Source organism: Danio rerio, chromosome 20 (assembly GCF_052040795.2).
Source record: "Danio rerio strain M-AB ecotype USA chromosome 20, GRCz13ab, whole genome shotgun sequence".
Taxonomy (NCBI): domain Eukaryota; kingdom Metazoa; phylum Chordata; class Actinopteri; order Cypriniformes; family Danionidae; genus Danio; species Danio rerio.
The window spans coordinates 29,912,787-29,935,532 of record NC_141040.1 but is presented as its reverse complement, the minus strand read 5'-3'; the positions used below and the strand labels follow the sequence as shown (position 1 = coordinate 29,935,532).

Sequence of the window (22,746 nt, the reverse complement as noted above, 5' to 3'; positions counted from 1 at the left end):
TTTAATAACATCCGAGAGGTTTCTGTCCCTCAATACAAAGTAATTCAAATAAAACTCAGAATGTATGTTAAAAAAATAAAATAAAAAAATACAACTTCAACTCACAATGGCGCAGTGGGTAGCACGGCCACCTCACAGCAAGAAGGTTGCTGGTTCGAGCCTTGGCTGGGTCAGTTGGCATTTCTGTGTGGAGTTTGCATGGTCTTCTCTGGGTGCTCCGGTTTCCCCCACAAGTCCAAGACATGCTGTATAGGTGAATTGGGTATGGATGTTTCCCAGGGATGGGTTGCAGCTGGAAGGGCATCTGCTGTGTAAAACATATGCTGGATAAGTTGGCGGTTCATTCCATTGTGAAGACCCCAGATTAATAGAGGGACTGAGTCGAAAAGAAAATGAATGAATAAACACCAACTCTCAAAAAGTTAAGATGCTTTGTAAAATGCAGTTAAATTAAGAGAAAATTGATGGAAATCTTTTCTTTGTACAATTTAAAAATAAATGCCTTTAAAAAAACTGATCCTTTATATGACTGAATTTTGCAAAATGACCCATATTGTTCATAATTGTGGCTGTAAACTACAGCCAAACTTTACAATAAGCTTTAATTGGTTAATGTGTTCTAACATGAACTAATAATGAACAACACTTGTACAGTTGTGCACTTGTAAACTAGGGCTATAGAGTTAATGCAGGTAGAGGTTTCAAGAACTAACAAAGAACATTATTAATTATGAATAAAAACACTTAATTAAATGTGTTGATCATTATTTGCTCATGTTAGTACTTACATACATTTGTACTTAAACCACGCCAAGGTATTCATAATTTATTTATGCTATTGTATGAAATTGGTGGTTGTACAAATGAAAACTTCCGATGCAAAACCTCTAAATGCCATCTAATTATTTATTTTTTTGTTAAAAAAAAAAAAGTTTTTTCAGGCTTACATTTGTAGGTTCAGTATTTGCACTTTTATAGCAAACAATACGTTATTTCCATTCCCTTTAAATTGAAATAACTGAATAAAAACATTGTTGAGAAAAATGCTAATTTTAGAAGAAAAGTTTTTTGCATAACAATCTTCAAATAATACCTAATTAAAGTCACATTTACTATATATAAACGATAGGTAATTTATCGAGATGAGTTTTCAGAAATGTTAACTTACCAGTACTCTCAATTGATAACCATTGCTTTCTCGACTTTCTCGACTCCAATTCCCAAACAAAACTGAGTAAACGGCCTTCATTTGAGTCAGATTTGTACTTTAACGGTCACATTCTCCACAGAATGCCGAGTACAAGAGTCACCATGGTAAAACGCGCCAAAATGCAGAGTTCCCGTTTCTCTCCTATTTGCTTTTATGGAAACATCAGAATTTTGCTATCGTTCCTTTATTTTTTTAAATCCTATGGTAATGACTTACTTTATTGAAATTTTACGAAGAGAGGGAAAAAAACTGATTACAATCAAAATAAACAAAACACTACACAATGTATGTAAGATAATGTATAAGGTTATATTAAAAAGAAAATATTTAGCTTCAAGTTAAATCTAAATAAATATAGGCCAAACAATGAACTTTTCTAAATGTAGGCTACTCAGTAATTAAAATAAAAACAGCTATTTTCAAATGGCACAAAAAAAGGACAAATAATGGAAGTACTCCGAATCTCATCTTTATATCAAGAAATGGTGCAACTTTGAAAACATAGAGGGTTAACAGAGTAAAAGCAGTTATGAGTTTCTGAATATTTTGTATGAGGCAAACTAAATGCTTGAGGTTCTGAGCATTACAGTGTCCTTCTGTTAAGGAAGTCAGTTGTTGTTTTTCTCAAAACATCCATATAAAGGTGTTATAATTTGTTACTCTGGTCTGCATTGAATGTGGTGTGCTTTTTAATAGCTCAGCTATCATTTCCATCTTACTGTCTAAATATTGGAAACCATCTGCAACTTAAACTTTTGAAACAAGCATCACAATTTTTCTGAAAAAAATTCATTTTGAGTCCATATTTCACGCATTATTTCAAATTTGCTGCTTGTAACAGACGGATTTGATGCATTTATAAGGGGTCTGTGGAAATTACTGCCATCAAGAAAAGCACAACTTGCTTATTTGGACTGAAATGATGCTCTTAAATGCACCACTAGAAGTTTAATATACTGCAAATATGCCAAGACATGTTACAGTATACTAGCATGCAGACCAGTTGAAATGGTGCAATAAAAATACAATGTGGTTGTCAGTCCATGGGTCTTTTGAATATGGGATTGATTGTGTCTCTGTTAAAGGCACATTTAACACGTCTGATGCGCTGTAGATCATGTCTGTATACTGAAACTCATAACTGTGTCACATACAGGGAAAATAGACAAATCAAGTGCCCTTCTCTTGGAAACCATTAAAATGAAAACGTACAGCATACATTCACAGGTAATAATGAGAAAAAAAGAAAACAGCCACCACAATGATGAAAGTGAAACACGCTTTAAGATAGACCATACGCATATAGATAAATAATCTGTTTTTTCAATGCTCCGAGAACCCCTTTCCTTTCACAGTCGTTGTAGATCTTGCATTGCAGACCAAAGTTAACCACAATTAATGTGTGCCTTAAAAGGTACAAACAATGTTATTTGGTAATTTCAAAATAACACAGTAACGCATTCCTCTTACAATAAAAAAATGATGAATGATTGAAAGAGTGACTAAAAGAGCATGAAATATGCATGTGATGTGCCTAAAAAGACAAAAAAAAAGAAAAGGTTTTGCTAAAGTGCAAACCAGAAGTAACCGATCCCACACATACTGTAAGCAAAAACTTTCCGAAATACAGCTCGTAATACTGATTTAAATAATAACAGAGTCATTTTTTTCTTCTTTTAAAACAGAGAAGCTACACTGACAGAATAAATGTACACCGGGACCATCGGCCAACACTTTTCCACCACCTAAAGTGGAGTGAAGCGCAGGGGTGCTTTTCTTTTTGAGGCGTCCCCTCAAAGCTCACATACAATCCTTTGAGTGATGAAGCGCTGGAGTCCCGTCCCGTCCCGTGCATGAAGATAAATGATGGTGGAGAGGAGTTAACAGATTTAGCCCACTGCTATGAGGAAACGGTGACCGGATTCAGAGAGCCATTGCGGCTGTAAAATCTAGAGAAGGCCTCCTCTAACACGGTAGTGAGACGTGGCTGATCCCCCTTGAGAGAGAGAGAAAATAAGAGTGTGGAAAGTTGATTAAAGTAAGCTCAAAATAATAATTCTTATAGTTATTGTAATTAGGATTGTTAGTAGCAGTAGTAGTATTTTTTGTAGGAATTTCAGGGTAATTTTCATTCTCAAATAGGGAAAAAAAATATAGATATTTTATAAGAGGTGGAGCAAAACACAACTGAAGTGTCAAGAACATACATATACACAGAGACTGATATAGGCATGGGCAATATGGGCGATTGCCCAGGGTGGCATCTTGCTGGGGGTGGCATGCGGAGACGGTGCCCCAGTGAAAGCTATGATATGATTTACCTTAAGCAAGTGTATTAATTTAGAGTAGTAATCCCAGAATAAAGACTATTCACTTTGCCGTCTTTTGCATGCTCAAGTTTGTTATTCTTTATGTGCAACCAAAACATCGCTGGTGAAAAAATTGATGCATGCACGTAGAAAACCATTCCCTCATGCCATGTGTTTTGCTCCTGCTCTTGGTGTGAATCCCGGTTGTTTAAATGCACACGGATAAAATAAACGCCACTCATCCTCTGTGAAACTAAATGCAGCGGCATGCAGCGAATTTTGAAAGTCGAAAAAAATTAAGTTATATAATAATAATAATAATATGATGATGATGATACTTTGACCAGCATGGCAATGAAACAAAGAAGAGATGAGTCAAATCTAAGACTTCATAACAATAATTCTCAGTGATGACTTGGGCCTAAGACAATAGATAATTCTATAAAACACATTCTGTATTCTATAGAACTGTCATAATTAATATTCATGCAAAAGATTTTGTTAGTGATCTTAGCATGTCACTCAAGTTGTCTTTACATTGTTTTGCAGTAACATTTAGGACTGATTTCTGTTATTTATTCAGAATAATAATTGTATAATAATATATATATTATTAATAATAATTTTATTTATTTATAAAAAAATTGAAAAATTGAGTATTTAAAAAAAACATTCATAAAGAGAGAAAAAAAGCAGCATCAGGGTTATTACAACTAACTAAAACATATTTCTTTTATATAATCTAAGCTTTAATAAAACATATAAAATATATAATCATAATAAATCATATCAAAACATATAAACATAATAAATAATTAATCTATAAGGTCAAACTGAATACAGAAAAATGAAAAATATGAAAAAAAAAAAAAAAACTTTCACATTTCAGGTTGCCTCGGTCCAAATGAATTGTAATCTTAGAAAACAATAACGTAAATATTGTTCAACTATAACCATATTGTGTCTGATCAGCAACTTCTCATTAATGAGTCTATGTAAAAGAGTTTTAAATGTTTTAATTTATAAAAATTTAAAGCTTAATAGAAATTAAATCATTCTAAAAAAAATAAATCACACCAAAAAAAGCTTAGATGCTAAATTTGTTAATGCATTTTCCATAATCGATGAGATAAATATTAGATTTAGAAATTTTATTCTATTATTCTCCTACTTTGTCTCCCTACTCTGCATTAACTCAAATACTTCTGCATCTCTTCAATGTGAAATAATAAAATCTACAAGAACTCTAGCTAGAGTTACACAGATGGTACAGCAGAATTTCTTGCTAAAGTGCCAAATCAGACAGATGACAATACTGAAAAAAAAAACTGAGAAAGCCCTTCCTTACAGTCAAGAAACTGACTGTAAGAAACCGCAATGATTGCTTATTTAGGATTGTCAAGAGACAACCACTGTTTTCATGAAGAAAACAGACCGTGAACGGCAGCAGTCTTAATTGTGCTACCAAACAAAAAAGCCATCTTAATACAGATGGTAAAATAACCCCATATTAATTTCCACTACTAATACAGAGTGAAATCCTGCTGTTCTTCTGCTTGGCTCAGAGCTTAATCATTCAGGAATCAGTCATACTGTAGCTTATCTAAAAGTGTCCTCAAGCAACTGAATAATCTATTTTGAATTATTCTGAATGCTAACACCACAACTTGTTTACACGTGTTGTCAAACTTAGGCTGCGTCCGAAACCGCATACTTCTATACTATATAGTACGCTAAAATCACTATGCGAGCCGAGTAGTATGTCCGATAGGGGTGTAACGATACACAAAAGGCACGGTTCGGTTCACGGTTTTGGAGCCACGGTTCGGTTCGGTACGGTTCGGTTTCTGTTTGCTGTGGGGTTAGGGTTGATGTCATGTTAACAGCAATGCTAAGGGACAATTCACTTAATAACAAGAACATCTTACCTTTTTCTTTATTAACTTTGTCACCGCATTTTTAGTACAGTCAGGATACCAGAGTAAACAACTAGAATTAAATAAATACCTCCAATATAGACTAGTCGGAAAAAAAAAACTATTCTCTTTACTGCAGCCATCTTAACTAAGTAAACTAAAATTAAATAAATAACTGCAGTGTAGACCAGTGAAAGATCTTCTTCAAAAACACCATAATATCCACATTCTCCGATGAGAGGCTTGATCTCTGTGCTGACACAGACGCTCATTTTTGATTATATGGTTTCATTTAGATAGATAGGTTTCCGTTTAAATTAATGAAAAATATACATATAATGTGTTTGTAAAGTGTTTTTTCATGACATATTCACCAGTAAAATACATTGCGGTTGTGTCTGAAACTAATGTTAGGGTTGCAGCCGGCTGTATGTTTGCCCCCCGATCTCTCACTCTCTCTCTCTCTCTCCCGCTCCCTCTATGCCGGTCATTTATGTAGGTCCGCCTTCATGAAAGCTGATGCCTGTCATTTCTGTAGGTCCGCCTTTTTAACAGCTGATTGGTCAGGAGACCGACCTATCATCATTTGGCGACGCAGCGCGGGAATGTAAAAAGCAATTTAGGAAGAGCGGGAGAGAGAGCGCTTTTTCCTTTGATCTCGTTTTTCGTGTATTTTTCTGACATGATTATGATTTTCGTTGTTTTTGCTTAACTTTCGCTTGGGTAAAATTATTTTGCATTACTTTTGCCCACTTTAAGAAATTTTGTGAGGTTTGTACATTTTTATTTCAATTGATTTGTATATTATTTTTTAGCTCCGCTCCTTCCCGACAATATAGCTGTATCCTCAAGTTCAGTCTTAGTGTAAGGTGGATAGGGAAAATGTCATACGATTTCCATTTTGCAAACACGTAGAAAATGTATTGTTAAAGACATCAGGTAAGAGGTGAAGGTCATCTTTGTTTATTTTATTCAGTATAGGGAAGAATGCGGCGCACGGCGCTGAAGACCTTTTTTTTCTTTTCATCAGTTTTAGCGAGGTAAGAGGGGTTATTCATGAGTTAGAAGTATTTTATTATATTTATTTCTTTTGTTTGTCTTCACTATCACCCCCTTGTTCGAGTTTAACTAATTTTTGTTTGATACTTTTGTTTGAATTTGTTACTTTATTATATTATTTTTATTAGTGTAAATATTTCTCTTTTTTTGTATATTTGGGCATTATTCTGGTTTTACTTTTGTACATTAAATCACTCTTGTTGGCAGTTCTGTTGCTTACACCCTCACATTGTGAAATTACCACACTTTTTAAATGTTTTTCCTTACAAGTAAGTTTCGTGAAACAGTTGAGACAGACAGGCAGGCGCTTTGTCTACGACACAAATTCTATTCCTGTACTCAACTGGAAAACCAAAATGTTTCCACACAGATGACTTAAATGTGTCTGGGGGATCTGCAATCTCAGTACTATGTGAAGCAGCCATCCTGCGTCCAGTAGTAACGAGTGTGATGCAAGTCACATGACATAACATGCACTAAAATACTAACTTTAGAATATAATATTTAGAACAAATCCTCATCATTACTAAAACAATTTAATCAAATATGATATTAAAGATGTGTTTAAATTGGTTCAATTAGTTAGAGACAAGTGACGTCAACCTCAACAATGGGCAGCAGGGGGCGTGAGAGTACCGCGGTACGCCACGAGAGTTTCGCGATACGTATCGTGGTTGGTGTATCGCGATATTTCGGTTCGGTTTTAATATCGTTACACCCCTAATGTCCGAATTCATAGAACTCGAAAATCAGTAGGGGAGAAGTACCTGGATGACTTACTACTTCCGGCGAGATTCTGAAATGCGCATCCCATGCACGCTGCGCTATCCCATAATGCCCCATGAGAGAATTCATGAATGGAAGTGAGGCGACGCAACTGACGCAGGTAGGTCACGTGACCATGACAAACTGGCGGATGTAGTACGTCCGAATTCCATTCATACTTTTCACATTCATACTGTATAGAGCGTACTTTTTTAACGGCCGAGTAGTATGTTTAAATTCAAATGCAGTAGCTACTGAGTAGTAGGCGGTTTCGGACACAGCCTTAACTTTGTGACAATTGTTTTTTTTTAAATGTCAATCTTCATTGTTCAATCTGGATAAGTTTGATCTTACCAATACTGATCCAAGACAATAACATACCACCAATGAAAGATGAAATAGAAAAGTGGCCTAAAAAAAGCAGTGACCTCTTACTGGACCAAGAAATAAACTATATACCTCATGAAATATACCAGAAAGAGCTCTGAGGCTGACATTACAGATTAGGATGTGTATGATTTTTTTCAATCCAACGATCATTAAGCATGTACTTATTTCATTTAATCCACACAAAAAATATATTTACAGTTAAATTTGATTCAAATTAAGTACTTTGGTTGATATTTACAAACGTTGTGGTGAAATGACACTAGTGACACTATCTTAAAGTATAATTGTTAGTGTTCATGTAGATTAAAGAATCCTTATTAAATAGGTTAAAAATAACAATTTTATATTTTAAATTACAAACAATTATACATTAATAAGTTTTATAATAAATATATATTTTGAATAAGTTACAAATAAACGCATATGGGTCAAATAGGAGTTGTCCAATTTTAGTGACCACGTTAAATAAAATTGTCAAAAGAATTTAATTATATTGCATGCGCATAAAAAGAAAGTAATGTCTACTTCAAAACTTAACGCTTTAGTAACTAAACATAAAAACATGGATTATGTTTTGAAACATGACACTTATGTTGAAACGAAACGACATGCTTGTCCTGACCTGTGCATATCAAAATATAACATGTCATTAAATAATTCTTGTAAATATGCCTGGTAAGATTTTAAAACAAAAACTATTGATAGAAAAACTGAAATTTTGGTGTGAATCTTTAGGAAATGGTAAAAATAAACAAAATACAAATGTTATGTACAATTGGGAAAAAACAAGGTCGTAAAACATTTAAAAATTGTTGTGTTCAGCACATCTAAATGAAGCTTCTTACCTCACTAATGAAGCCAAGCTGGACCAGTTCCACAGCCAACTCCTGTACATTCTCATCTAACACACACACACACACACACACACATCATTCTTAAGTTAGTACTGTTTTTGCAATAATTACACATGCAGCTTATTTATTCCACATGCTCATGTTTAGATAGAGTGTTGCGTTTCTTTGATATTATTATAGTAGGTAGTGCTGTCGCCTCACAGCAAGAAAGTTGCTGGTTTGAGCCTCGGCTGGGTCAGTTGATGTTGTGATGTTGTTGACCCCAAATTATTAAAGGGACTAAGCCGAAAAGAAAATTAATAACTGAATGTCTCTGATTATTTTACTTCTAGTTAAATTGGGTAAATTTTTTGGGGTTATCATTTGTATAAAAAAAATATAATTATTTTTGTTTTGTGTTTATAAATATATGCAAATTAGAATTATAAATAATAATTCAGTATAAATAATTCATAATTTATAACATACGTGATGTTGCATTTGTGTCTGCATCAAATAAAATTGATAAATGTGATAAAGAAAGCAATCAAATGAAGTGTCCAAATACTAATTAAGTTCTAATCATTTTAATTTTATGAAAATTAGGTGTCAACATGTGGCAATTCTTAATCAATCTGATGCACTTCTGAACAGCTCTAATGCTTCACTGACAGTTCAGAACAAAAACAAGAATGTTAGACCTGAAACATAAAACATAACTATGGTTTAAATCCCTGCTGGATTAAACCGAACATGTACTCGGGTAGCTAGCTAACAGTTTTACCATCTCAGCAAGCTTCTGAGCTAAGCTGACTTGAAAGACAAAACCGACTGCACTGATGCCCATTATAGCATCTCTTGCAGCTGAGAACGCAACACACTTGTGCAGCATTGTAACACGTTTAAGGGCACGACGGAATGTGAAATCCAACTGTGTAGCTGGAAGTGTTTACATAGTTGTGTAGAGTGTGTTTGAGGCCTGATAAAATACTCACTTGGTGCCAAATCACAACTCAAGTGTCGGTTCAGCTTATCTTCCAGTTTTAGAAGTAAGGTCAGCTATAAAAAGAGAAGTAAAGAGTTATGAACGTAGACTAAACCTATAACATCAGCCCAGTAATAAACACAGGGGACACAAAAAAAGAACTTACATGATGTTTCGCTCCTTCCTCGACAGGCTCAATGTTGCACTGCATCTGTACGACCTTAAATGAGAGAAACAGAGAGCGAGCGAGCGAGCGAGAGAGAGAGAGAGTGAGAGAGAGAGAGATTATGACAAAACACATGACCCCAAATAACCTAATAATAAAATAAATAATGCTGACTATATCCCATACAAATGTTTATAAAAAGTTCAAATTATGGTTTTATGGATTTGTTATGAAGTACAGTAGCCTAGTGACATTTAGAATAAATATACAACCACCACCACAAGCATACATCATTAAAAAAGGAAAATACAGTATATTCTATTACTTCTAAAATATTAACAATATCATAATAATTGATATAAACATTATTTTATCTAAACTAGTTACTATTCAATTCAAGTTTATCTGTATGGCACTTTTCACAATAATTATAGTTTCAAAGCAGCTTTACAAAACATTATTGCATTACAATCAAATTTAGAAAAGTTAAGGTTATCAATTACCATAACTTTATAAGCTACTAACAATTTTAACTAGTAACTAATAGCTTTTAACAAGTACTATAGCTTTTTACAGTTAACACATGTCAACTGAAGAATTTTAATCTGAGCTGAGCGTATTTTTTCAGTTGATGCCAATAGAAGCACTGTTTTCAGTACACCAGCAGTACACCAGGAGTGTCTGTTTCACATGAAGCGCTAAGTGCTTTTTAAATCCACAAAAAAATTAAAAATAAAACACACTGTGATAGACTTGTGGACAACTGTATTGTTGGAGCTTAATGTTTCTGCCATTTTCCAATTTAGTGCTGATAAGAATGATAGCTCTTGATTTATTTGGCTTTAAAACTAGCAAAAGTCACTAAGACATTATGGATGCTGAAATAACATTCTTCTGAGCTGATCTCATACTGCTGTTAACTGCATGATGTGAGAAAAATTAAAACAGTAACTGCACTAAAAGTGAACGGAATAGCTCTACTTGCTTAAACCATGGCCTAAAAGAACCACAAGATCTCGACAGTTTGATCTATTAAACGCTTTACTTTTGGAACATTTCTTTTAATGACCCATGCAGCATGTGGTTAGAATGTGTGGTACCTTTTCGTTTAGCTTTTTGTGTGAATAGAATATCAGTTTGTTGTGACTGGTCTATCTACTAGTCAAAAATTATATGCCCTTAACCATATCTGAATTTCAGTAACAGAAGCTTTCTTAGGTAAACCTAGTAATCAAACTGAAATGTTGTTGAGCCCTTGTTCTTGGGAAGGACATGCAAAATGAATTGCCTCTATAACACAAAAACAACAACAGTAATGTTGACAACATAAACCAATCTCTTTGAGGCCTCAAGCTACAACTGTAGTATTTGAGGACTAGTACAAATCCGGTTTCCAAGTAGCCAATGAAGAACATAGGTTTTCAACAAATTTGCATAATTTCAACCTATGTAGGTTTGTACAGGAAACAAGACTGAGATTATTAAAAACCCATTTCAGGAAGTTTGTTCTTTCAGGAGAGAATTCAATGTATCCTTTAAACTATGATATAATAAAATGTAACAAATTACAACACCACAAACTACTGTCAAGGCTAAGTTGACTTGGGCTCAGATCCCGGACGAGCCCCCGTTTGTTACAGCTTAAGAGACAGTTCACACAGATTGCGTTTTTTTCTTTCCAATGCACTGCTGTTCTATTGTTTTTCAATGTAAACACACAATTGACAGATGTTTGAGATGTTACCCTAACATCTGCATATGAGCAGTGCGATTTTTAGACAGCGCATCAAGTTAAAAAAACTTTAACTTTCACAAGCAGTGCTGCTCATCACCGTCAGTTCCACAGTAGTAGGCATCAGAAACCTCAAAGGCGGGGTAACCATTGCTAGTTTTTATTTACAGGCGCTCAGTAGCTCTGTCGGGATACTCGAATGCGTTATGCTGCGTTTTTCTTTTTAAACCAGCGTTCTGTCTTGCATTTTACAAGCAATGTTTGGTGTTAATGAGCTCTAAGTCTACATGAAAAGTAATGCTTGGAAAAGCATAACAGGTGCACTTTAATTTTCAATACTTGGTCAATGTCTCCTTAAATCAGTCTATTTCTCACCTTCCTGGTCTCCAGCTCTGCGGGCTCAGGCGTGGGTGTTTTGACGGAGGGTGGCACGATGGGGGACTTGACAGCCTCTTGCTGAGGCTGCTGGGGGCAGGGCATGCCGAAGGCAGTTAGCGGATAGATACCATTCCTACATCACAACAAATAGAGTCCCTACATCAGTGTACATGTTTGAACACCGAGACTGCTTTCTTGAAGTTTAAATTTCAGTCCATCCCATTTCTCTCTGTATTAAATGTTTATTTTGCTCACCTCACATCTTCCAAGAACTTGTCAAGCTCCAAGGCAGGAAACTGTGAGAGTCTAATAGCACAAGAGTTTTGACGTCAAGGCAACTTATTTGATCCTCATGTATATCACAAAGAAGCAATTTCAAACAAAAAAACAAAACAAAAAAAATAGACATGACTCACTTTAGTTGGTTTTCTTTCCTTTCCATTATAACCTGATTGGGGTCCATGTTCTTGGTTATTTCTTCTAAAGCATTTTCAGGGATCATGTCTAAAAAACAATGGTTTCAATGTGTTTAGCATCTTATTATGCCATCAAGACAGTGACAGTCTCTATAATGACAAAGCTTAGCTCATGACTTACGCTGATGACTGACGATACAGTGTGCAGCCAGTAGTTTTAATTGAGGCACTTCAAACAGAGCTTGATGGAAAAGCAGCTCTCTGGCGGTGGGCCTCTTACTGGGGTCCACCTCCAGACACTTCTGTATAAACTCCTAAAACATACAAAGAGAAACATGAGACTTCACATGTATTATTTTGTATATAAACATATAACACACTAGACACAGACAGCATGTGCGGAAACAAAACAACAACAACAACAAAAATTGAATAAAAAAGTAATTCATCAGATTATTATTATGGAAAAAAGGATGTGTGTATTTTTTGTAGTAATTTTTAGAGTTGTCAGGTATTGTCTATTAGTGTTACACACAGGGCCTGACATTAACACCCGTCATTTCACCTGTGGTGGGTTAGACAGACACCCCCACTAACCACTTTGGCTGGTTGAAAATAATTTTAAAATTGACATTGTGCCTTATAAGTAAAGAGTTCAGTCTAAGACCGTTTGTCAATGATGCGTGCAGCACGACTGATAAGTGATTGCACAAGCAAAAGAAAGTAGGTGAATATCAAATGAGAGAATGATCATGTGCACAGTGAGAAAAAGGCAATTCTCGCTCACTGACGAGTTAAATGCATGAGGAAGCACAAAATCTAAATCAAGTAATTTGAGCATGCCAAAGTCAAATTAATGCATATTAAAATATATATTTCCCAGCAACATAATTTTGGCTAATGAAAATGGCGAGTGGCTAGTAATGTTGGAAAACTACTAGCCACAGTGGATGGTGATAAAAAAAGTTAATGTCAAGCCCTGGTTACACAATTCATCATATTTCAGGGAGCTGTCAGAACATACATATATGAACAACTTTAAAAGAACTGTGTGACACTAGCTGCTAATGTTGATCTTGTCATCAAAAAAAAAAAAATATTATATATTAAAATCTATTAAAATAAAAATAAAACAACTATTTTTATATTGTGATAAAATCTTATAATTTTTATTTTTTACTTCAATTCCACTTATATACTTACTCTCTGCAGTGGGTCCTCCAGAGACTGGATGGCACTATTAATGGCTTCTTGTGAAACATATGAAGACTCTCCATTACTTTGGATTTCCAGCACAGCCATCTACATCAGTCAAAATGGAAGAAAACCCAAAACCCAAATCATTAGTCAGTCCAATCTCTTCACAAATAATCCACTAATAAACTCAACAACAAAAAAACAGCACTCACCTCTAAGGCGCACATTCCAAAGGAATAGATGTCCACGGCTGTAGTAACATTGGCAACAGCTGAAGTGCATGAGGGTAGAGGACAAATTGTGCCAAATCATTTTCACACAAGTGCACTGAAACAGGAATTAAAAATGCATTTTAAAACCTAGATTTACCTCCATACTCTGGAGCAAAGAAGTGCAAACTCTTCTGTTCCTCCCGACATGTTTTCACATGGTTATTGATGGTGTCTGGGGCCACTACAAAAAGAAACAGAAACATTAGCAACAAAAACAAAACCCATACTAGTTAAACAGTCACACTCAATATGCCTCAGCCCACCTGAGCCGATTTTGATGAGTCCGTTGTGCTGTATGAAAATGGTGTCACATGTCAGGTTCCCGTGGATAATGGGAGGTTCACATGAATGCAGATAGCTGAAGAAAGAATGATGAAAATGAGTAACATAAGCTTTCCATAGGACTTTCCACAAATCATTATTATTACTAAGCATATTAGTATTTGAACAAACAAAGAGATGGAAGTACACACACCTTAAGGCAGATAATATCTGAGTGCACCAACGTTTCCATGCCTAGAACAATCCAACAAGAGTTAATAATCTGGGAAGACACGTCTACTACAGTATGTAGAATGTTATTTTTTCAATCCCAGTTATGCTTTTTTATCAGCATAGTATGTGTTCAGCCTGATGTTTCCATATTAGAAAAAAAACTTTTCTATTTAACATACAACATACAAGATTACTTCGGGAAGGGGTCACTACTTAGTTTGTCCACAAGGTGTCAACACTGAAAAGAAAAACTACTAATGACAAATAAAGAATAAATGGCCACATTTAAAGGGAATTGTGAGGAAATTAACTCCAACATTATACTCATATAACCTTTTATATGAATATAAATAAATGTTATTGCTCATAAAAGACAATGGATGAAGAATGCTTATAATGTGCATGTGTTTGTGCACATTACCAAAATTAATGTGTGATTAAATTAGTGATTGGTCTAATCAGCAACAATGATGAGACGGCCTACAGGGAGGAGATACAGCATCTGGCCACTTGGTGCACCGACAATAACCTGCTCCTTAACACCAACAAGACCAAGGAGCTCATTGTGGACTTCAGAAAGGGACGAACAGGCTCACAGGATCCCATCCACATCAATGGGATGGCCGTTGAGCCCATCTCATCCTTTAAGTTCCTGGGGACCCACATCTCAAAGGACCTTTCCTGGACCACCAACACCTCCAGCCTGATCAAGAAGGCTCACCAGCGCCTATTCTTCTTAAGGCAACTGAAGAAGAACCAGCTTTCATCAGTCGTCTTGGTGAACTTCTACCGCTGCACAATAGAGAGCATTCTGACAAACTATGTCACAGTCTGGTATGAAAGCTGCTCTGTTGCTGAGCGTAAGGCACTGCAGCCATAGAACTACCCAACGCATCACAGGGACCACACTGCCAGCCATAGAGGACATCCAGAAGAAACACTGTTTGCGCCGAGCACACAGTATTCTGAAGGACACCTCTCACCCTGCTCACAGACAGTTTTCTCTCCTGCCCTCCGGCAGGCGCTTCAGGCTCCCCCGGACAAAAACCAGCAGACTGAGGAACAGCTTTTTCCCCAGAGCTGTCTCCCTCCTGAACTCTGCCCCCCACTGACTCTTTTGCCCCCCCAATACACCCCCCACTCTCCTCTAACTTATACTCCTCGCAATAACTGCACTGTTTAACATTTGCACATTTAAAAATTTGCACATTCACTGCACCACATTGAACTGTTTACTTATTGAACTGTACATACCCACTGCATATGGGCATTTGTAATTATGTAGACACCCACTATAAATATACACTTGTAATCTAGTACTGATTATTAATAGCAACCTGTACATATATTCATATATTGTAACATATACACTTGTAATCATGTTTATTTATCTGCACACTACTGATTATTAATAGCAACCTGCACATATATTCATATATTGTAAATCTGTTCATAGCTTATCCAACCTGTATATAATGTTCATAGTACATCCATCTGTAAATATCACCATAGTTTTCTATAACTGCACTTTATAACTTATTCCTGTATCCTGCACTTGCTGCTATTGCACTGCTGGTTAGATCTAAACTGCATTTCGCTGCATTGTACTTGTACATGTGTAATGACAATAAAGTTGAATCTAATCTATCTAATCTAATCTAATTATACGCAGAAATGCTGTGCGTTCAACTGAGTGTATGCCAGTATAGTATAGTTCAAAATATGGCTAATAGCAAACATAATATCTAAGAATGCAACAAATGTAGAAAATATAAGATAAGCAGGAAAGCTGGGAAATGTAGAATAAGCAAGGAAATAAATGCAATCTATAATTCTTAAATAAAAATATGAATAAAGGGCCCAACTCATACTAAAAAGTCTTTACTTAATGAGACCTTTTTAAGACCTTGGTTATTAATTACTTATGTATTTGATTTTGTACCAAAAACACATTTATAGTCAACTCAGAAATTTAAATATATTTGCTGATCTGGGCAATCCTTGTGGGTAGCCAATTATACCCAACATTTAAGGAAGCATATTAAGTGATTTTGTGAAGTATGTTAGCTCTGTTGTCTGTTTGCCCAATTAGAAAAAAAGCAGCAATCGTACCTTTTCATTCATGGTCTTATGATTCTTCTTTGTCTTCTTTAGAAACTGCTTCAGGCTCCCAGAAGACATGTACTCTGTGATAAAAATAACCTGAAGAGGATGACAAAACAAACAAAATCTTATGATTAAAAATATATATCTAAAAAGAGGACATGGCTCATTTGCTGTTGTTATTGTGTTTCTTACCCTGGCTCGGTTCTCCTTCACATCTGCCCAGTATTTGTGGAACTTGACTATATTCAAATGTTCCAGCTGGATGAGGTTATCAAACACTGCTTTCACTTTTTCCTAGGAAATATAAAAACAGTGGATTTACAACAAGGAAGTGTTGATGAAGCTGTTTGACAGAAGTATGCAACGTAGCATTTTAATTTTAAGAAGATCAGGTTATTATAATACAAAATACATTGCTTTTCATGGCTGTGACTGCATTAGTCACATGTGATTATGGGAAATGCAATCGACAACATAGACGGTAAAGCCTTTCAAAACACAGCCTCTAAAATTACTTATTGAATTCTACGATGAGCGTCTGCCAAGCTGAGCAGAGCGCAGTATGTGGACGGGCCAAACAGATGGCTACCCACCGCTCTACGCCAGGCATTAATGAATCCAGTTTGATTAAAAGCTCTCACAGGCAATGACAAACTGAAGTACGCTATATTAAAAGGAGAAGAATGACCTTATTAATATTTCAGCACTTAAGAGACAGTTACATAACCACAGAAAACACTTTTCTTAAGCAGCTGAAGGCGCTGAGTGAGAATGCTGTTTCCACAAAGTTTTGGCAGCAAACTGGTCAGACCACTTTGTGTAAGAAGCTTACACCCAAGAAACGAAGGAAAACGCACTCGTTCTGTTCAAGCTGTTCTAGTGCTCATTGCAGTCAAATTAGTACTGGTATCGCTAATTCACAGCTTAACTTGCAAGGAAGAAAACAGGAAGCATTAAGCTTGAATCTGCAGCTAAGTATAGAGATAATAATCAACAGACAGCAATGCAAAAAAATACTGAAACCTTGACGAAAGTTGCAATGCAGCTGTAACTGCACACCTCCTTGGATGACGATATAGAGTACAGTATATACTGCACAGTGAGTTGTGCTGATAATTTATTGAGTTAAAGGAACAATTCACTTTTTTGGAAATAGGCTAATTGTCCCCTTAAGTTAAACAGTAAATGAAATGTTTTTTTGATCTATCTTTACGCCCTTAAGGTGAAACAAAGAAAAAGGAGGGGGAAGCAGAAAGTCATGTTACAAAAAAGACAGACAGAGGGTCACAGCAGACAAGCAGAAGCCATGAAACTATATAGTCGATCTCTATGTCTGATAAGAGCCCTTTTAGCTTAGCTTAGCATAGATCTTTGAATTGAATTAGACCATTATCATCTTTTCATTAGCAAGCTTAACTCTTTCGTAGTTATATTGTATAAGACAGATGAAAAAAAAAAAACAACACAAAAGATTTATACTTTCTAGGTCGATAATACAAGGAATTATACTCTCATTCTGGAGTAAAATTCAATTGACTTTGGCTGCAGCAGGGGCAATTACATTATGCTGATTTTAGCTGGGGACTATTTTCAGGCACTACATAATATTATTGCATTGCTGCAATAGTGGCATGGTAGCAAAGTCCCACAATTTTTACGCCAAAATGAAGAGTTAAGCTATACTGATCTAAAAATTAGCAACATTTCAATTTCTGTCAGTCTTTGAGGATGGTGAAAATACAAAAAAATCAAGTTTTATGTAGGAAAATTATCAAAAGTCTTATTTTGAGCAAGATGCTAATGGTCTAATCAAATTCAATGATTTATGCTAAGCCAAGCTAAAAGAGCTCCCGTCTGACCCAAAGACCCGCTGAATGAACTTAAAAGTGGTTAAACTCAACTTTAAATAAGGTTAACTTTAAATATACTATTGCCTAAATCTCAACATGGCAGAGATGATAATGTTCATGTTTAGTACATTATATTAGTTTTATTATAATTCTGAAGTTAATTGAATTTTGAAAAATTGAAATCTTTGTTGGCATAATATGATAAAGTATGTTTAGTTAGCTTAAATTGTAAAATAATGAAACTCAGTTATTTATTTCATTACTTCAGTGTCACATGATTGTTCAAAAATCGATCTAATATGGCACTCTGGCATTATAGTGTTTTTTCTTCATGATGAATATTGTGGACAGCAGTTGTGCTGCCGTTTAATATTGTAGTAGAAGCCATAAAAAAAAAGACAATAGGCGGAATTTATTTTAAATTTGTAATGTTATAAAGATCTTTACTGTCACTTTTGCTCAAATGTATGCATTCTTGCTGAATGTTAAAAAACCCTTCTGACCCCAAACTTTTGAAAAGTAATGCTTGTTTGTCTAGATTATTTGTAATAACTTTGTCTGTAAATCCCTCATATCAACATGACGTCATTTAGGTCATGCAGGCTACTGGATAATGTCAACATGGTTATGCTGGCTCTGTTTTAGCATACTTGAATTTGATCTCTGTCTAATGTGGTATGTAAATACTGGATAAAAATCAAGCCATACAGCACTTTTTTTCCTGATGAATATCCCTTAATTTCACCCGCTACTGGCTTCACAATTACCTAAATCTTTCTCATAACAAAAATAAGGCAGGCACAGAGTCTGCAGTTTTACCTCTTGTAATTTGAAGTTCTTGCGCTCAGAAAACATGACCTCATTCCACACCACCTCCACACCTTCTTCAGTGTCCATGGCAAGATAAGCATTGTCGATACCTGGGACATTTCGCTGGTTAACCTGTTGGGGGTAATGAATGTTTCATTTAAAAAACAAGAATGTCATTCTTGTTTCAAGGCTACGTATACTACACATTCTCTAGGCATATGACAGCAACACATTTTTTGTGATAAGTGCTGAAGATTTTATCACAACATTAACAAAAAAGGGTTACTTTAACAGGTGTAATAAAAAAAACATTTTTTGTACTCTTATATGCACACATTTTCAGGCCAAAATAAGGTAACATTAGAAATAAGGTCAATATTGTGCATATGTAATATGACAGAACATGATATAGTTTAGAGGTGTGAACCTATACTGGTCTCACGGTTCGGTTACGATTATCATGCCTTCGATTCAGTTCAATTCGATATTTTGGTGCATCACGGTGCATTGACGATGCTTTCCATATACAGTGTTATATTTTAGAGGAGAGGCTATAACAAGCTGTCTGTATAAACACACAGAGACACAGCACCACACTGTCTCTCATTCAAACACAAACATAGAAAGCACCAAAGAGACAAACACACACGCGCGCGCACACACACACACACACACACACACGCACGCACGCACGCACACACACGCACACACACACACGCACACACACGCACACACACGCACACACACGCACACACACGCACACGCACGCACACACACACACACACACACACACACACACACACACACACACACACACACACACACACACACACACACACACACACACACACACACACACACACTTAAGCCCTCGCAACAGGGAGAGCTCGCGAAGAGCGGAGAAGAAAAACGAAAAAAAAAAAAAAAATAAGCAATTTTCTGACGGTCCCTTACTGAGAGCTCCTCTCAGCGCGAGCTATCCTGGCTAAACACATATTGCGAGGGCTCAAACAGAGCAGTGCTTGTAGTGTGGAGCGAAAAAAAAGAAAGACAGCTGTGAAACATAACCAGCTTTGTCTTTTTGTAGGAAACACACTTTAGATCTTTTTAGGGTAAGAGGTTTTTGAGTTATTGCCGTCTATAACTGAATGTGTGTCAAGAATATCGAAAACAAAACCAACTGAACCGCGCTCCTTTCTGGCGCCCTCCTGGATATACAGCGCCCTTAGCATTTGCCTATGGTGCCTATGCCACGGACCGGCCCTGAGTTGGCTGAGTGTTGTAAATACTCGCGCTCACCTCCCTAGCGACAGAGAGCATAGGAGATAAATGACGTCAGTACATAATAACCGGTTATGATTATTACTGAACCGATACTGAATTGTCCGCGTCTGCATCGCGGTGCACCAAAGAAACAATTAATTTTGACACCCCTAATATAGTTCAAGTTGTAAACTTGTATTTTCTTATTATGTTATTTATATTTTATGTATTGTCACTAATAATTGTTTGTAGAGCAAGTAGTTTGACTGTCTGCGGTCGTTTATTATTCCTAGTCATTTCCACATAGGCAAACAAATCAGAAGCTTTACTGAAACAATAGCAGAAAAGAGCTTACTTCCGCACTGAAGAATTAGGTCAATATTGTGTCACTGAATCGTATTGAGTCTAATCATCTCTTAAATAAAAATTATAGGAAAACACAATTGAGCAAAAAAAAAATTATAATAATTATTTATTTATTAATAATTATAACTAAGCAACAATGATCCATTGTTCAAGCAATATGTATACATGATGTACCTCTTCTCTCCGCTTCTGCCAGCGTCCACACGGGCTTTCCTCCAGAATCTCAGATTCATCTTCACTCTCTTCCTCCTCATCCTCAGTAGCAGACGGTGCAGGCTGTGTTACTGTGGACACCGGTGGAGACACCGATGAAACCCCCTGTCCTGCAGGTGGATTGGCTGTGGACTCAGACTTCGTGTCCATGGTGGACGCAGGGGCAGGTGCGGCACTCTGCTTTCCTTCTTCAGACATAACTGACTGACAACTGACAGCCCTGTCCTGAACCGCCACACAAAAAGAGGTCTGGCTGACTCACACCTCGAGGGCAGGAGGCAGAGAGCTGCAAAGTCAGGAATTGTGAACTTAGCACAAACAGATGTAATGGATGCTTAATCAATATTAACTTAAATACATGAGTTGTCATGAGAAATTTAAAGATTCGTTCTTTTTTAGAAATGAAATTCAGGGTTTACAAACTTAAGATTTTTTCCCTCTTTAGCATCAGCAAGAAGTCTAGAAGACTGCAGTTTTAAAGCACACAAATATTTTATAATGTTCATTTGCTATATAAATTCCCAGGACTTGTACAGTATCCAATTGATTTTCCTAATATCTTTAAGTCTTCCATGAATGTTTAAATATACGTCAATCTTTCAAGTGGATGATCACCTTTCATCAAATCTATTGTTTTACTATTGTTAACACCTATTCTTGCTTTAAGGCTAAAATAAAACTTACATTTCACTTGAAATGTTGTGTGTGTGTGTGTGTGTGTGTGTGTGTGTGTGTATATATATATGTTAAACTTGGAGTGTGCCTAATCTTAAATGAAAGAAGATCTAGTTAAATTTGGATTTAAAGATAACTTAAAGCAGCAGGAACTGAAACAATTTACTTGTAACGTTAAGTACACCTTCGGTGTGCGCTTTGTAAGTTTCAACTTCAAGCTGAATCACCTTGATTTGTTTACCTCATAACAACTGGAAAAGTCAGTAACAGCTGATAAAGACTTTATGTTAGCGATGTTGACATGTTACTCCTTAGAAGACTTCAACTCAAACAAGGCCACAGTTTACATTCAAGCATTATGAATAGACTACAGTCAAGTATTACCACTCGACGATTAAATCCACCATGACAAATACATCATACAAACGCAATGCTGAATGTCTTACTTGAGTTTATCCTGAGATGTGCGGCGTCGCCAGCTCGCCGGAAGCAGCTAACCGTCGGTAACCGTGGACACGGAGGAAGAAAATCCACAGACAATGAGGGGAAAACGAGGGATCCGCAAACAGTATGGGTGTGTCTAGAGGTCCAGCCTTCGAATGGAGATTTACAGATCCAAGAAACTCTAAAACACGAAATGACCCGCAATTGCGAGAAAAGCTAGCGGCGCAGCTCCGAGGCCTCCGGAGCCTTCGCGATTAACGTTATTATAAACGAAAAACTGTTTCCTCCTGTAGTCAGTGTTAAATAAAATAATAAAAGATCAAAACTTTCGGTCCAGTAAAGACAGCTAAAACTGAAGCACAAATACTGCTGGCTGTCAGTTTTGATGCGTTTTGTCGGCTAGCCGCGGATGCTACACTCCCCGATATTCGAGTTCTTCACTAAAGTCTTCACAGAACGCTGCGTTTCTAGCAAAACACTAAAATAATTCGACACTAATAGACCTAAAGTAATTTTACATCAATATCCCTGAAAAGGCTACAGGTAAATGCGACAGCTCCGAGTTTTGCGGTGCGCTGTTGCTTGTTCCTGTATGAAACACCTCCGTCGTTTGTTAAAAGCGAGTGCACATCAGGACCAAGTTTACACAGCGCCATCTACCGGAGAGAATATTGTGCTGACACCGTCACCGATTTTACCCTCAGTTACCTCAAAACACACTTCTGTTCTTTCTACAGAATTTCTCCATAAATTATGGAGAATATTAGGTAAAACAAACAATACAAAATCATTTATTTCATAAAATTATTAGACACACATTAGTATAAAGCAAACATATACATGAAAATTACATTATTTAAATATTCATTCATTTTCTTTTCGGTTTAGTCCCTTTA

The 22,746-nt window shown here is 36.1% G+C and overlaps 1 protein-coding gene across 1 annotated transcript; it reads right to left on the bottom strand.

Annotated features, from left to right (window-relative positions):
* Positions 1-1,661: 1,661 nt before the first annotated feature.
* On the bottom strand, positions 1,662-22,439 carry nrbp1 (nuclear receptor binding protein 1). The gene is given in 18 exon segments (NM_001045189.2): positions 1,662-3,206; positions 8,495-8,550; positions 9,478-9,541; positions 9,634-9,687; positions 11,741-11,876; positions 11,999-12,049; positions 12,160-12,247; positions 12,341-12,473; positions 13,363-13,461; positions 13,569-13,627; positions 13,726-13,809; positions 13,892-13,986; positions 14,104-14,144; positions 16,236-16,325; positions 16,422-16,523; positions 18,899-19,021; positions 20,693-21,017; positions 21,853-22,439. Coding segments are annotated over 17 exon segments (1,608 nt in total). The 5' UTR covers positions 20,930-21,017; positions 21,853-22,439; the 3' UTR covers positions 1,662-3,110.
* Positions 22,440-22,746: the final 307 nt, after the last annotated feature.